The 15,338-nt window shown below is 52.4% G+C and overlaps 5 protein-coding genes across 5 annotated transcripts; 2 read left to right on the forward strand and 3 right to left on the reverse strand.

Annotated features, from left to right (window-relative positions):
- Nucleotides 1-3,350: 3,350 nt before the first annotated feature.
- Nucleotides 3,351-4,542, forward strand: BO70DRAFT_368701 (Zn(II)2Cys6 transcription factor domain-containing protein; the record flags this gene model as incomplete). Its single annotated transcript, XM_025544641.1, has 3 exons — nucleotides 3,351-3,554; nucleotides 3,652-3,749; nucleotides 3,816-4,542. The coding sequence occupies 3 exons, from the start codon at nucleotides 3,351-3,353 to the stop codon at nucleotides 4,540-4,542; spliced, it is 1,029 nt and encodes a 342-aa protein (XP_025402972.1).
- A 2,222-nt stretch (nucleotides 4,543-6,764) lies between these two features.
- Nucleotides 6,765-9,202, reverse strand: BO70DRAFT_393327 (J domain-containing protein; the record flags this gene model as incomplete). The annotated part of the gene is made up of 6 exons (XM_025546357.1): nucleotides 6,765-6,922; nucleotides 6,988-7,926; nucleotides 7,983-8,637; nucleotides 8,716-8,942; nucleotides 9,023-9,107; nucleotides 9,173-9,202. The coding sequence occupies 6 exons, from the start codon at nucleotides 9,200-9,202 to the stop codon at nucleotides 6,765-6,767; spliced, it is 2,094 nt and encodes a 697-aa protein (XP_025402973.1).
- Nucleotides 9,203-9,727: 525 nt separating this feature from the next.
- Nucleotides 9,728-10,258, forward strand: BO70DRAFT_426526 (uncharacterized protein; the record flags this gene model as incomplete). Its single annotated transcript, XM_025547798.1, has 2 exons — nucleotides 9,728-10,125; nucleotides 10,217-10,258. The coding sequence occupies exons 1-2, from the start codon at nucleotides 9,970-9,972 to the stop codon at nucleotides 10,256-10,258; spliced, it is 198 nt and encodes a 65-aa protein (XP_025402974.1). The 5' UTR covers nucleotides 9,728-9,969.
- Nucleotides 10,259-10,481: 223 nt separating this feature from the next.
- On the reverse strand, nucleotides 10,482-11,156 carry BO70DRAFT_134977 (uncharacterized protein). The gene is made up of 2 exons (XM_025538070.1): nucleotides 10,628-11,156; nucleotides 10,482-10,570 (listed from the first exon to the last, which is right to left on the reverse strand). Exons 1-2 carry the CDS (start codon nucleotides 10,954-10,956, stop codon nucleotides 10,540-10,542), a joined length of 360 nt encoding a protein of 119 aa, XP_025402975.1. The 5' UTR covers nucleotides 10,957-11,156; the 3' UTR covers nucleotides 10,482-10,539.
- Nucleotides 11,157-14,166: 3,010 nt separating this feature from the next.
- On the reverse strand, nucleotides 14,167-15,060 carry BO70DRAFT_393330 (uncharacterized protein; the record flags this gene model as incomplete). Its single annotated transcript, XM_025546358.1, has 3 exons — nucleotides 14,167-14,543; nucleotides 14,684-14,732; nucleotides 14,791-15,060. 3 exons carry the CDS (start codon nucleotides 15,058-15,060, stop codon nucleotides 14,167-14,169), a joined length of 696 nt encoding a protein of 231 aa, XP_025402976.1.
- Between the last annotated feature and the right edge of the window lie 278 nt (nucleotides 15,061-15,338).

The following is a 15,338-nucleotide window of genomic DNA, read 5'->3' on the forward strand; positions in this document are numbered from 1 at the left end:
TCCTTGCCGCTCATCCAGGCCAAGAAGCAGCGAGAGACTCGTTCCCTGGCCCTCCATTGGTCTGTCTGTCGATATGTAGGTATTCCGATCATGCTAGTTTATGTCATGCAATGCAGGTCATGCCGGGATACCTGGGCTTGTGGCAGAGGGGAAGAGGGATGGGCGTTGGAGTTGGAGTTGGATGTAGAGAACGGATGCGATGCATCGAAGAAAGGTCGGCCTCTCTGTCTGTCTGTCTGTTTGTCGGTGTGTGTCATCATGGTGATCATCTGAGTCTGGTCTGTCTCTGTGCACGGTGTACTCCGTACTCAGAGGAAGTTGGACCTCGGTGACGGGGAAGGAGACGGGGAGGGGGCTATAGCAGTTTAACTCCATGGTCATAATAGAGAGGAGAGGGGCGGGAGGACGAGGCGAGAGAAGAAGTTGACCACAAGAGAAAGTCACGTTGGTTGGGCTCCTTCCTGTCCCGGCCACTGACGCCCTCGTCCGTCGCGCCTTCCTTTTCCGTCTGCCGTTCGCCTCTCAGCGTCCGTCCTTGTCTTTCCCTTTCCTTCTCTCCTCTCTTCCTTCGTTCCAAGTTCTCTCCTTTCTTCCGTCATCTCGCTCCGTTCTCAATCCTCGGCAACCCAACCTCCACGGTACATACATACCTACGGAGTAGCACCTAGCTAGTATCTGGCTGCCTGCGCTCGGATTCCGTGGCCTCTACGGGTTCTTGTTGGCCCTGGAAGATCGACGACGACAGCATGCGAGTAGCATTAACCTTCGGCCTCGCCTGGAGAATGGGAAAATAACCTCCCCCCCTTCTCGGGGTGCCTGCCTCGCACCTGGCTGGCCTGTCTGTCTGTCTGTCTCTCTGCCCGCCTGCGCCACAGCAACCCCCCCCCCCAGCAGCAGCCTCCGTTCCTGAGGATACACGGCAATTAGATGTATGGGAAGATTCTGACGGAAGTTAATTGGGGTTACAGCCCAGGACGCTCGGAGCCCAGCAGGCGGGGGACCAGCCAACAAGAACAACAAGTCCACAACACAGACCCAACCGACCCCTCCGTGGTTGCGAGGGCCCTGCAGGTGGACGGGCCTATTCCTGCACGCAACCCGTGCGCTTGACTGACTTGACTTGCGCCCTCCCAGGTTCCCAATCCTCGAGCCCCTCATTCCAGGCGGGAAAAAAAAAAGAAGAAGAAAGAGGGGAAGCCCGATGGGAGGGACCGCCCTGCCCCTGCCCTGGCTATGGCTCTTAGTCCTCCGGCTATGAAGTGAGGGGTGTTTTGTCATGCCACCATCTATCTATCTATCTATTCATCGGTGTGACTGGGGTCGCATCAACTGCCGGGGACTGGTGGCGGCTCAGAAAATTTCTACATACGTACATTGCCTGGGCTATCTACTACATATCTATCCAACTAGCTGGCACTAAGCGTGATATGATGACATGCATGGTATCCACCCTCTCTGACAGACCAGCAAAGTGATGATGGTCATGGAGATGCTTTTTCTTCCCTCCAGCGGCTGGTCCGCGGGCACGGCTTCTACACCAGCCATTATGCACGGATGCATCCTTCGAGGGATCCGACCTGTGCAGCGATAGATGCAATAAGCAGCACAAGCCGTGCAACCCCCTCTGCACCTCCCCAGTTAGTGGCAGCCGGCTGAGCTGATGCTTACTCAACGGATGGTCACCCCCCATGCCATTGGCATCCCAACCGGCCGTCAGGTGATCTCCTGAGACATGCGCCTCGAGGGCTCAGATTATCGTGTCTCTGTCATCTTCGACATGCCAACGGTGCCCTACCGTCAAACGTGGTCAGATAGGACCGGGGTAGGGATTTAGCAATAGACCCCATGCCCTCTTTTAGACACCCTGCGTTTCAGCGCCTGAAGAGCTCCCGGCGATGACTAGTCAGTCACCCACGACTAGCTCTCCCGAGGAAGAACAAAAGCATTATGCGCTTTTTGTTGACTGGATCGAACCACCCGAATTTGCCGCGGTCATTTCTTGCGACTGCCGGACGTCCTTTGCCTGGCACTAGGCCCAGTCAAGCAGGACGTGCCTAGTGCAGGTGATTTCCCTATAACTTTGCCGGGAAAAAAAAAGAAAAATTCAAGAATAAAAAAGGAAAAAAGAAAAAAGAAAAGAAAAGAAAAGGGATCGATCACCTTGGCGTAACGCTGAACCCAGCGCAAAAAGCACGCGGTCCTCGATTACATGGCGGTAGTCAGGGTGATATGATGCTGGTCAGCCGTATGCCAATGACAGCCCTCGAAACGTCCGATAGGCGCCCATGAGGCATAAGCTATCGTCCATCTTTCCTCACCGGTTCATCGACTCCCCCCCCCCTGCTCCCTGCTGCCCTGACTGAGACCACAACTCCGGTCTTCCTGTCTCGCGACAACACGGTCTCACCAGCAGCGCAAGACAAAGCCGCGAAGGGACCCGGGACAGGCGTAAGAGGGGATACGGGATGCAGCAGCCGGAAATTGTCGCAAATCGCAATTACGCGATGCGGCAAGTCCTGCCTAGCAGGACGGACGAGGGCTGCCACTGGCATCGCGCAACAGGTCAGCTTGAACGCTTACGCTGCGTTTCGCTGCCCAAATGGACCAGGGTTATGCCCGGTTGGTGCCGATGAGCGGTGCTATGGGCATTCTCTGGTTCTGACGGCTCGGACCGTCGCCAGGCATGACTACGGGCGTGTCTCGAGCCAGCAAATTGGTGTGGTCACCTGTATCAGCCGGCGTGATGGACTGTCAGGCCAAGCTATCTGTCCAGATTTGCGGATTTGCGGGGGCCCCCTGTGGGAGGAATGGGGATGAGATGGGCGATGGATGGATGTACCTGCCAGGCGGCCACAGCCACAACGGCCTGAAGGACCTCGTCGAGCGACCGTGCCGGTTGATATCGTGACAGGCCGCGTTCCACGTCACCATCGCGTTCCCATGCGATGCGATATACCATACGTCGGGGTGGGGTAGGATGGGAGTGTCACTGTCGACTGGATGTGCGGGGCATTCTCTCACTCACTCGCTCGAGACGCGGTCCTTTTCCCGATGGAAAATGATATCAACACATGTCCACACTCTCAGCCTCTCTCGGTCCTGTCCCTTCCCAATATCTCGCACCCCCACCTGCTTGCTTTCCCTGGAGCAAATCTGACATCTACCCCTCCCCCTCCCTGCCAGCGACCCCCTGCCACCCATTAGTCAGGGCCCATATCATAGTTATCAGGCTCCCCCCTCCCCCTTTCCCCCTCGCCTCGCCTCGCCTGCTCTTCTTCTTCCGGAGTGTGCGCAATTGCCCTATTCCTCTCCTCTGTTGCCATCCCGACTGCACCTGCCAACCCTGCACAATGTCCCGCCAGCCAAAACTGCGACCCAAGTCGCATATTCCGGGCTTCCCAGACGCCATCTACAATCTTGCTGCAGTCTCATCCCTCGCGCAGCTGGAGTCTCGCGCAGGGTTGGGAGAGGAGAAGCACGACCAGCGCGTCTTTCGGGTCAAGCGCAAGCATGTCCTGAAGGCGTGCGATCGCTGCAGGGTCAAGAAGACCAAGGTTGGTGAAGCGCTGCCTCCTTCTTCTGTGCCTCTCTCTTGCGTCTGCCCGGGCCTTGGCACAGTATTCGGTGGCCAGCCATACTCATTCATGCTAGTGTGATGGGAAGCAACCATGCAACCGCTGTTCTGCGTACAATCACCCTTGCCTCTTCCGCGAAAGAAAGGCGACGCAAACGAAGGTGTACTCTCGAGGGTAAGATCACCCCCACGTCCCGTGCAGCGCGCCCCGAAGCTGACTGTTAGCCTCGCGTGTGGACAGATTCGTCGAAATGCTGGAATCGCATCATTCGCTGGTCGTGAAAGCCCTCCAAAGGCTCTACAAATTATGTGTCGACAAGGAAGGATTTCCTGGAGAGCCTTTGGCGGAGGGCTCGGATGGCCATCCTCTGACGCACACTATCCTGGATCGACTGGGGTTGATCAAGCAGGCTGAGGAGAACCCGGATGAGCCGGACGAGGACTCGGAGGACCTGCAGTACTTGCGGTTTCTGTCCACCTCTACTGACTGCAGTGCTACGACCGATCCCTCCCCCGAACCTGCCACTCCCCCGGATCCTTCTCCCAGCAACTGCAGCCCCATCGTCCCCTCCCTCAAGGGGAATGATCCCTGGAAATGGGAAGAGCTGCAGCCAGTTCAGCCCCTTCACTCTGGCCCATACCACGGCTACCCCCACCCGGGGTACCAGGCGATGGCCATGCCTCGACCGACCTTGGAAACCGGTCTTGTGGGCGAGGCCAAATGCCCAGAACTCGGGCCTTCGATGACTGATCACGGGCATCCCATCTACTACTACATGGGTGCCAGCTGTAATGAGGGGGCCCCGAAGAGCCGCCTTGTCCCCGGCGTGACAACCGGGCCAGGATCGCAGCACCCTGCGACGGCCTCTGCGTTCCCCGTCATGATGGGCGACTATAACTTACATATACAAGACCATCAGCCCATCTATCCGGCTCTTCCATCTGGTTGGGCGTACCCGTACGGGTAGCCATGGTGGAATGAACCCACGGAATGCGAGCCCCGCGGCCCCCGGTCCTTAAGGCCTTCTCTTATTCCTCCCTGCCTCATTCCATTCCGGGCAGGCGTTTGCCACCCACCCTCTCATTCGTTCTGCGTTGCGCACCAGACAGGCTGGCAGCCACCCTTGCCCACCGTTCGCTTCTGTTAGCCCCTGATCTTGTTGCACTCGCTGTCCTAGCTATCCCACCGCACGCATCACTTTGGATGCCCTGCGAGCTCTCAGTACCTAGCCTTTATTTACCTTACCTACTCTTACATACATACCCAGCAAGGCGTTGGATTGGATTGTTGGATGACCACGCGGTCCCACACACATACAGACACACACACACATACAATGACAGAGAATCAACTGACATATACAAAGTATAAGCTGGAAGCTCAATAGTGGTTAAGATCTGCCCTTGACCATCTTCGACTTCCTCATTCGTTTAAGAAAGACTTTACTTGTCTTGTTTCGGTACATCCTTATACCTCGGACAGGACAGAATACTCTTACTCTTACTTGCTACTTTCTTCTACTATCTACTATCCACCATCTACCATCCGCCCTGATTGATCTTTTCTTTTTGTTTCTCTCTCGGATATCCGTCTCAGACAATCAATGAATCAATCAAGAAATCAAGAAACCAAGAAATTATATTCGGGTGGGAGGGATTATTACTACTTACTTTCTTACTTACTCCTTACTTGATACCTACCTACCTACCTACCTATACACGTACTACTGCGTGCCTCTACCTACCTACTGCCTATTACATCGTCAATAAGCAAATAAACTTGGCATGAGAAAGAGACAAGAAAGAAAAAAAGCCAAGACATCACAACACATCTACATGAGCCATCGAAAATAATACTGTATATCTATCATATTATATCAGACACAGAATAATCAGCTACCACCACCACCAACAACAAGAAGAAGAAGAAGAAGAAGAAGAAGAAGAAGAAGAACAACAACAACAACAACAACAACAACAACAACAACAAAAAATAATAGGTTATGTGGTAGCATGACTGCGTGACTTACTTGGCTGAGTTTAACTTCCTATTCTTGATTCATGGAACATATTACCAGAGGTTAAGTTCATAATCAGCCAACGACTTATAGGGATATAGCTCACTTTAATATACATGCACACATACACACATACACACATACACACATACACACATACACACATACACACATACACACATACACACATACACACATACACACATACACACATACACACATACACATACACATATACATACATACATACATACATAATTATGCCAAGTGTATAGTAGTAGGTAATAGATGAGCAGATTCAAAGATAAATTTAGGTGGTGGTGGTGGTGGAGGATAGATAGATAGATAGATAGGGACGAGGACGGAATGAGAGATAAACTAACACACAATAGAAATACTCCAGCAAAAGTTGAGCATGAGTAGGATAGGATAGGATAGGGGGTTATCAGTATGGCTACTCTAGCTATCTATCATTTACTATTACTATAACTTATTTTAGCTATATATCTATCCATCCATCAAGCCCTGCAAATCAAGCTACCCACAACTACGCGCAGAGTGCAAGCCCAATTTATCTATCTATCTATCTATCTATCTACCATTCTAGCAAAGGTCTGGGAGACTATTAAGACTCTGTGAGTGAGTGAGTGTGTGTGTGAGTGAGTGATCTGGATCAAACTTAACTCAACCATGAATATAATACAAGAAAGAAAGGAAGAAAGAAAAAACAACAATCAAACAAATATATAACGAAAATGGTTATAAAGGAGAAGAGAAGAGAAGAGAAGATAAAATAACCCGAATCAATATGCAATTTCTCTGCCCCATCCATCCATCCAAGCCAGCCAGCTAACCGCCCATGCATGCATGCAGAATTTATAGTTAGGTAAGACAGATAGATAAACAAATAAATAACCAAATCAATAGATAAAACAAAAAGGCGTTGTTGAGAGAGAGGAAGGGAGGGAGAGGGAGAGAGCGAGGTATCTTTGTGCGAATGTGCGAATGTGCGAATGTGAGTCATCCGAATTAGTAATTGAACTGATTGAATTGAATGAATTGAATTGAATTTTCTTTATAATTTTTCTTTAATTTCTTTCTTTCTTTCTCGTCTGGCCGGAGACCGACTTTGCCAACGATACTTTGGCAAAAGGTAAGTTAGGTAGTTAAGTTTAGTCATCAATATCGGTCTCCGTGTTCGTGTCGCTGGTATCTCCTGCATCTCCATCGGTATCACTCTCGTCGTCACTAGAGTCTGCAGCGGTGGGCTTCTTCGCCTTCTTGGGCGGCTGGCCGGTCTTCAGGGCCTGCATTTGACCGGCTATCGAGTCTGGAATGTTCGTTAGCATTAAGTTTGACCAATAGGAAGAAACAGGGGGAGAGCGGCGGGCTTACCCTCATCAGGCTCGCTGATATCGTCCTCTTCCTCCAAAGCGGCGGCCTTGGCGGGGTCGTCAATGTGGAGGGTGATTTCCATCTTGGTGTCGAGACCCAAGTAACTATCGCAGAGCAGGTGGAGGACAAACGTGAAGTCGCCGACCTGGGGAGGGGCCTGGAACTGCATCTTGAGGGTCTGGATGTTGAAGGTGGGCTTGCCGTCGGCGTCGAACAGGGGCTTGTCGAAGGTGGTGAAGGTGAAGGGGGGCACGGCCATCTTGCCCTGCTTGGCGTCGGAGAGGAAGATGTTCCACCGGGGAGAGTGGTCGCGGGCGAGGTAGGGCGCGTGAGCCAGGGGAGGCTGGATGGTCTCGACCTTCTCCTCGACCTTCTGGCCGTTGACGAGCTTGGTGGTCTTGTTCTTGGCGGGCTTGCGGCCCATGATGGCGTCGAGGTCGTCCTCGTCCGGGTCGATGTCTTCCAGGTCGAGAGCCTCTACCTGCGGGACGTTGGAGGAACCGGGGGGCACGAAACGAGCCTTGACGACCAGTTGCACCAGACTGCTGGGGGTGATGACCTTTTCGCCCATGACCTTGAAGAAGGCACGGGACACTTCGAGAACGGGGAGTTGCTTGGCGACGGAGATGGCGGTGTTGTACTGCTGTTCGGACAGGAGGCCAGCGCCGACGGTGAGACTGCGCTGCTTCTCCTCGGGGATGCTCATGAACTTCTGGACGGTGTAGTGTTCCTTGGCGTCAGCGCCCTCGACAGACTTGACAACCTCATCGGTGAAGTGAGGCAGTTGTAAGAGTGGCGATGACCCCGGGGCAACAGCCTGAATAAGATGCTGAGAGGTGCGGAAAGAACCGATGATTGGCCGGACGTTACCGAATGCAAGTGCAATGGCAGTGAAGGCTTCGTTCAGAGACAACGCAATTGGGGCAGCTTCGTACTTCTCTGTAAACAGATGCGCATTAGCAAATTGACCTGCACGAGTGGCTAGGGTCACTTACCGCCGTCGAGGGTAGTGTCGTCCAAGTCGGTGCGGCTCAGGTAGGCCCAGAGCAATGACAGCGCCTTGCGTCTACCGGAATCATCTAGGGACTTGATAACGTTCCGTTCTTCGGGCGACAGGATGGAGTCCTCAGCCAGGATCTTCTTTTCGAGCTTGGCCAATCCGGCATCTGTTTGAGCGCCCTGGAGCATCTCCTTGAACTCAGCGCCAGTGGACAACGCGTTGACGATTCCACCGTCCGTGATATCCTCCTTGTACTCGCGGAAGATGTTTCCGGCACTTGCGACGAGAACCCGCTCCTTCGTGTAGCGCTGAGAGCCATACCACCAGCGACCAACGATGTAAGGCAAAAGCACGCCCAGAAGGGCGCCGTAGACCAGCAGCGTGTACTTGGAGTTTCCCTCGGAGACAATGAACGTGGGCAGAGCAATACCGATGCTCATGCTCTGCTTGCCGTCGGGGTGACCGTATTGGATGTAGTTGTTACGCACTTCCTCATCAGTGAGGGCCTTGTAAGCCTTTGTGAGCTCGACAAAGCGGTCGTTCAGCATTTCTATCGTTTCATTCTTGGCGGGGTCCGGCCGGATCTTGTCCGGGTGGTAGACAAGAGACATGCGCTTGTAGTGTCTGGAGATAGCTTTCTCGTCGGCGCTCTAAACAACCATCCCACCCCAGTCAGCAAGCCCGCACATTTATTGAAGCGCGTTCCAGGCGCAGACAGGACAGCTCACCCTCGAGACACCCAGGATGTCATACGGATCCCAGATCTTGGGAGTAGCCCTCGCCGTAACGATGATCAGATAGGCCATGTATGCCATGACGGCATAGCCCACTATGACGGTGATTATGCGCTTTATGCGGCGCTCCTTGCGCAGACGCTTGCGCTTCTGCGCTTCGATGAGTTCGGCATGTTCCGGCTTGAACTCTGATTTTATCCGGGGAGCAGTGTTTTCCAGACCTGCCGGTGGATTGGACGCGTCAGTACACCCTCGGTTGAAAGCAGACCTCACGAAGGAGGTGTGGAGGGTCTATACGAACCCTTGCTCGGCCGGAGGAGGTTATATGTGAGAGGGAGGGTGACGAGACTGGTGAGGGTCAGGACAAAGAACGGGAAGAATTGTCCCTGGAGAGAAGGATTAGCAGCTGTATCTCGTGGGCTGAAGACCACGACCACGCGGAGCAACGCACCTTGTCATCATAGTTGTAGTCGGTAGACATGATGGAGGAAAATCACAATGGACACGGTCGCCCGCTGCGGGCAAGACAAGAAGAAAGAGACAACTCCCGGGACACGGCAACACGCTCACTGTATGGATGGTAGATATGTCCAGCAGACCAGAGACCAAGATACAGGATTAGAGGGATGGATTCACGGGGAGGGGTCGGGGAGCATTATCCCTCGGGGCGCAACAAAAGAGTGTTGGAGGGGAGGAGGAGGAGAAGGAGGTGAATGGAGGGACGAGAGAGGATTATCGCATCGGCATCAGGCGTGCCTTGTGATCGACCGTGTCCTTTACGGGGCAGCAGCAGGGGTCCTCACCGCCTGCCGCATCGGGGCTGGCGTGGCTGGAGGACCAATTATTCAGACCGTCGGGGTCAGGAGACTCGGTCTGACTAAGATGGATAAGGCTGGTCCTTGTGGCTTGATTATTGTGATTGATTATGTTATTGTGAATGTTTGCTTCGCTGTACAATCATGGATAATACATCCAGTCTATCTACCGATGAATACTAATTAAGGGCCTTCTATTGCAGGCATACAGGCATTCGCGTCCCAAGCTTCATTTCCTCATAAAACTGGTATCCCTCTTGTTTTTTTTTGGTCTCTTTGAATGGACAACAAATAACGCCAGCCCAAACTTTTGATTCTCCTAGTTGTAATTTTCCTTTGGTGTCATCTCCTCATAACGTTGAGCATCAGAGCCCAGCTCTTCTTCCAATTAGCGGGAGGAAAGAAGTCCCCCACACGCAACTGCAAAACGGAAATGCTGAAAGGGTTGCGCAAAAACAACGAGGCGGGCAAACTGATCCGCCCGACCGGGGAATTCAAGTGTCTGGAATGGTCGGACACGAACTTCAACCCAGCAGGCGGAAAAGGCCCCCCTCATCGCGACGAACCCTCTGCTCTCGACGTCGCAAGCGTGCGGGATTCCTCCCTGCCAGAGTTCACATGGCCAAGTCTTCCAAAAGACCAATCCGATCCGCGCGCGCGCGCTCGCTCACTTGTTACAGCAAGATGAGACGACGGGGATCTTCATTGCTACAAGTCACTGAACTTGGTGGTTCCATTGAATCTGGTTCTCCCGCGGGTTGTCGGGGTGCTGGGGAATTCAGGTTGGGGTTTTTTTTCACTGATGTCGGATTTCATATCGTCGGGATGGGCCCGCTGGCGTTTCGGCTGAAAGGGGGTGCGGTGCGTGCCATTCGGGGTTGTATGCCTTTGGTCCCTTTTTTTGATTTCTGGTAAAAGATTTTATTTTTCCACCGCCTGGACGACAATTGTTGATAAATTGCTGAAATAAAAAAAAAAAGGCCAATGATATCTGCATGACGAATCATCCAGGTAGTGCGTTCAAGGACTGCGGACTGTGTGTGACGATTAGACTAGGTAAAACGGATTGGAAAAAAAAAAGGAAAACTCACCAATTGATATAATCCAGTCCACCGAAGTACTCCAACATGCGATAGCACAGGCCTACATCGTCACCGGGTTCTCCGCCAAAGAGACGACATTGCTCGGCCTCCAGTGTCGAAGCCTCCATCCTTAGCGCACGGTCACGCTTCTGCCATATCAAATGCCCATAGTGCCAGGTCGGGGCGGGTATATCAAGACAGTCGAATGCGGAGGGGACAGCGGAGATGCTCGAGTCGACAGGCGGGAGTAGTCGAGAAGACGGCGCGAATGCGATGAGATCGACGCTGCGGTTGCGAGATCGGGGTCGAGTGCGTCGTCGGTTGTGCCTCTGGCCCATTCTCCGTCCAGTCGGGGAGTAGAAAGATAACTTTTTTTTCTTCTTCGTAATGCTTCTTCTCAAAGGGGTTGGGGGTTGGGCAAAGACCGGAGTCTTGTACCCAGGTACAGTCCGTATAGCGTTTTATAAGACGGTAAGGAAAGGAGTGACCATCATCCCGGGGAAGGATGAGATGAGGTAAGGAAGGAAGCAAAGGGAAGGGGGATCAGGAGATCGGACGAGGCGCTACGGGTTATATATCTCCAGCTTACTATGGATGAGGTACAAAGCAGGAGCTGTGGTGTGACTCACTAGCACCGCAGCACCCCCAATAAGGTTACGGAGGGACGAAAAAAGCAGGACGAAAATCTTCACATCCGGCCCAGGGATCCACTCCCCATCCCCTACTTCGGGAGTGCCAACTCCACCCGCCTGCAGTCTAGAAGCAGGAATACCTAACCCAGCTCGCCGATGGTGAAATTTGCCTGCCCTCATGGCGAACTGGAATTGCGTAGTGATTTTGTGCGGTTTTGGATCGTCCCTAGGTAGCCAGCCAGCCTATCTAGCCTAGTGGCCCTGCGGGTTACGGTACGGAGCCCACGGCCGACTCCGTAGTCACCGATTTTAGTTCTGTTAGGGTTCTCCTGAGTCACTATCTACCTTACTCTACAATCACGCCTTTCTTTCTATCAGAATTCAGGCAAGAAAAGTACACGAGAAGAAAATTCTGTCTCAGCCTGGCTGCCTAACCAGCCATCCGGACAACCAATTGAGTTTATTTTTGGGCGTAGAACACAAAAGACATAAAGAAAAAAAAAAAGAACTCGAACTCGGCCACCACGGTACTACAAACCGGGATATAGGGGATAAAGCATCAGGAGACGTTAACCAAGGGCCGACTCCTCTCAAAAAAAAAAAAAAAAAGAACACAAAAACGAGCAAGGATGTCGAGTGGTCTGACGCCATATGCACAACCCAAGGTCGGCCCCGAACCACACTAAAGCAAACATGGTCTAGGTAACTTAATAATGATGTGCTTGGGTTTTCCCCTGGGTTTACCGTACCAAACCGCTCCGATGCCGTCGCTCTGTTGCTCAAAGCGGTGGCGTGCGATGGAGGCCGTACGGACCGGGCGGGTATTGTGACGCAGGGCCAGGGCCAAAATTACCTAAGAACAATTGCTGCCGGCGTCAGGAGATGACAACATCCTCCCACCACGGCTGGTCCGGCAGGCATCGCACACTACGGGGAATCTCGGGACATGCCGTCCGTCAACTTACTTGTCGGTTCGTTAGAGGTTGGTTAGATAGAGGTTGGTTCTGTCTGTCATTATTGTGTCCGCTATAGATATAGGCCGAACGTGGGGGTGTTGATCTTTTCAGAATCTATCTAGGTATTTATTCCTATATTTCTTTTTTTTTTTCGCTGATCATCAGGTTAATAGACAGATAGATGAAAGCAGACGAATAGGTTTCCGACGTGCCTCAAACCAGGACCCAAAGGACTGAAGGAGCCACAAGGTGCTCAATAATAAAATTAAAAATTAAAAAATAACAAAAAGGTTAAGTATAGTAGCAACTCCGTATACGGAGGGAAACATCGGAGACGGACAGACAGACACCTTGTGGGATCGTTGGGATTTCATCCTCCTCCGCCCCCCCCCACAACACCTTGGAGGCAGAGGTGACACAAACAATATTTCTGCACATCCCAAGCGAATCAAATCCCATAAGCAGGGTCAAGGGGAAAAAAAATTTCGCTGCCTCTGTCGTGGCCTAATCCTGCTATGACACATGTCTCTTGTCCCTGACGAACCCCGTATGTGGACAAACTACATACCTAAACTACACGGCCAACCTAAGTAAGTAGGTGCAGGTCGCAGTATGTAACTATATATGTGTCTACTACAGAGTACATACAGAGTGCAGGACAAACACATGTGTATTGTGCATCGCTAGTGGCATCCAGCATGCCTTCTACCCGGGGTAACTACTATAAGTTGCAGGGGGAGGTGTGGGAGGGTTCCTAACGGTCTATTTTAATTTTATATTTACTTTATGTAGCTAAAACGTGGCCCGCGATAGACCCTAGACCTACTACCTACTAATATATACACTGGCACTAGATACAAGTATACTGGCTATGTATATTGGACATTGGTAGATGGGGAGGGAGGTGTGGTTTGCCATCAAGCAAGTTTGCAAACTGCAATTGGTACTACGTGGTTCTACTCCCTCCTGATGGCCTTCACCAAGTCTCGAGCGCTGTCTTCTGACTATCTACCTATGGTAGCTTGCTCACCACCACCACCCACCACTTCAGGATACTAAGATGCGGCTTTCGTCGCCAGGCCAGTCAGATAGATACCTCCCGAGTCCCGACGTGCCTGAAAAAAAAAAAAAAAGAAAAGAAAAAACAACGCACTTATTCCGGCTTCGCTTCATCCAATATCCATGCCCCGCAACCCGAACGGAAGATGGAGCCGGGTGTGCTAATTACCATTCTCTCCAGTTACGGATCCTAATTGTGGGTTTTGTGCGCCCCCTTTATGGAGTCTGGTGTAACTAGATGCCAACTTGGGTAGATATCTACTTGCTACTTGTACTTCCTACTTGGGTCTTGGTACCTTTCGGCCGTAGGGTAGGGCAAGTTCGCATCTTTGCCCCGGTCTCTAACTACGTATGTACTACACTTACCCCTTTCTACGCGCAGTGTGGAGTTCCGGCCGGCTCTGGAAACATCGTGGACCTTCTGGGCCCGATGGCGGTTATTTGCGGCACTTACCGGGTGACGACTGGCGAGGATGAGAGCGGGTTCTAGATTTTGCTTCGTCGTCTGAGACGGTCCACGATTGTGGGTTGTGGGAGCCGGTGGTGGCTGTTGTGTCACCAAGCAGGGATATATGTATGTATGGGCTCTGGTCGTGATTGGAATCGGCTGGTTTTGTTTGCAACGCGGCTTCGGCTGGTTGGGAATAATATGCATGCGCTTCGGAGGTATACGGTACATGTGGTATAGATGCTGATGAGGTTGGTCTAGATACTTATCGTCCAGTGAGATTCTTCGCCAGTATTGAACGGGCAGGAGCAAACACGGTTGCACAGGTATGGGAGCCTGGGAGGGAATCAAGGCTGATGAGCGAAAACCGATGATGGCAGTGGCACATTATTATTGTTTGGACCCGTTGGCATTATGGAGACTGCACAAGAGATCAAGCCGTTCGGCAACCAATCATGGTGTTGTGCAACTCGGATAACACAACGCTCCACCCATGTTAGGGCCTAGACTGGCTATGTGATGATGCTGCGGGAATTGTGAAACGAGCAGCTGTGACCGCCAAGAAACTTCGTCATGACGGCCCCGGCTAATTGTCGATCCCGCAACGGATGATCTCCAGCATTTCCTCTCCTCGCCTTTCGGCGCCGTGGTCAGATTCTCACTTCGAGTGCCAATGGCCAGGATGTCGTCCTCGATACGCACCTTGCCAACAGGGAGGTATCTTCGGGCTTCGTTGGAGCTGATATCCCGCGCCGATGGGAGCTTCTCAGATTGAGCAGTGGCCAGAACAATCTCAAGAGAACTACCCCAGCGCTGGGAATGACTGGCTCCTTGCAATGAAGTCAGGGGTGTGACGTCCCTTGGACCACTCCAGAGCCGTGATTGGCTTCTCGGATACATCGTGGACTTCAAGTCCAACGTCGTGACCCAATTCCATGGGGATAGGAAATAGCCGACGGCCCAGACTAACGGGTTTCCTCGCAGGTGCCGTCGTTGAGGACGCTAAGCTGCTGGAGGCCCTTGAAGCACCTGCAAGTCGCGAAATCGCAAACTGGGTTTGATTCGCCGAATACTTACCTGTATCTCTTCTACAACGTGGTATATGTCGCTGGCGTGAGTTCGGCCAATCCTCCCCCCCGAGGAACTGTCCGAGTCACATCGCTCGCGTAGCACCCTCACTCTGCACCTGCGTCCAAACAGACCGGTGGTCTCTCTTCGAGGGGCTCGTCGTTCTTGGGGCGTCGCTGCGTTGGGCCCAGAGCCGGCAATGATCTCGTATGATTGATTCTTGGCTCCGTACGATATGGATATGCCCAGGGAGCCTTTGATCTGGGCTTCATTGGCCATTTTGTGGATGTTCTCGAATACTTTCCGATACGCCAACGCGGAAACCTTGTTCTTTCATCACTCGGGCAGCGTCCATCGCGGATAGCAAGGGCTTGTCTTATATACCCAGGCGTCTTGATATCTCCGGTTGTTGGGAGTCACGAAGGATGTAGACCGGGGCCGAGCCGTTGTTCTGGTGTGCCCAAACACGGATGTCGCTTTTTGAGGCCGCATCCCGGCGCACCTTGTCTACGTCAGATCGGTGTCCTTATCCTGACTGCGCAGTGCAGGCCAAAGTC

This window comes from Aspergillus heteromorphus, assembly GCF_003184545.1.
Source record: "Aspergillus heteromorphus CBS 117.55 chromosome Unknown BO70scaffold_3, whole genome shotgun sequence".
Taxonomy (NCBI): Eukaryota; Fungi; Ascomycota; class Eurotiomycetes; order Eurotiales; family Aspergillaceae; genus Aspergillus; species Aspergillus heteromorphus.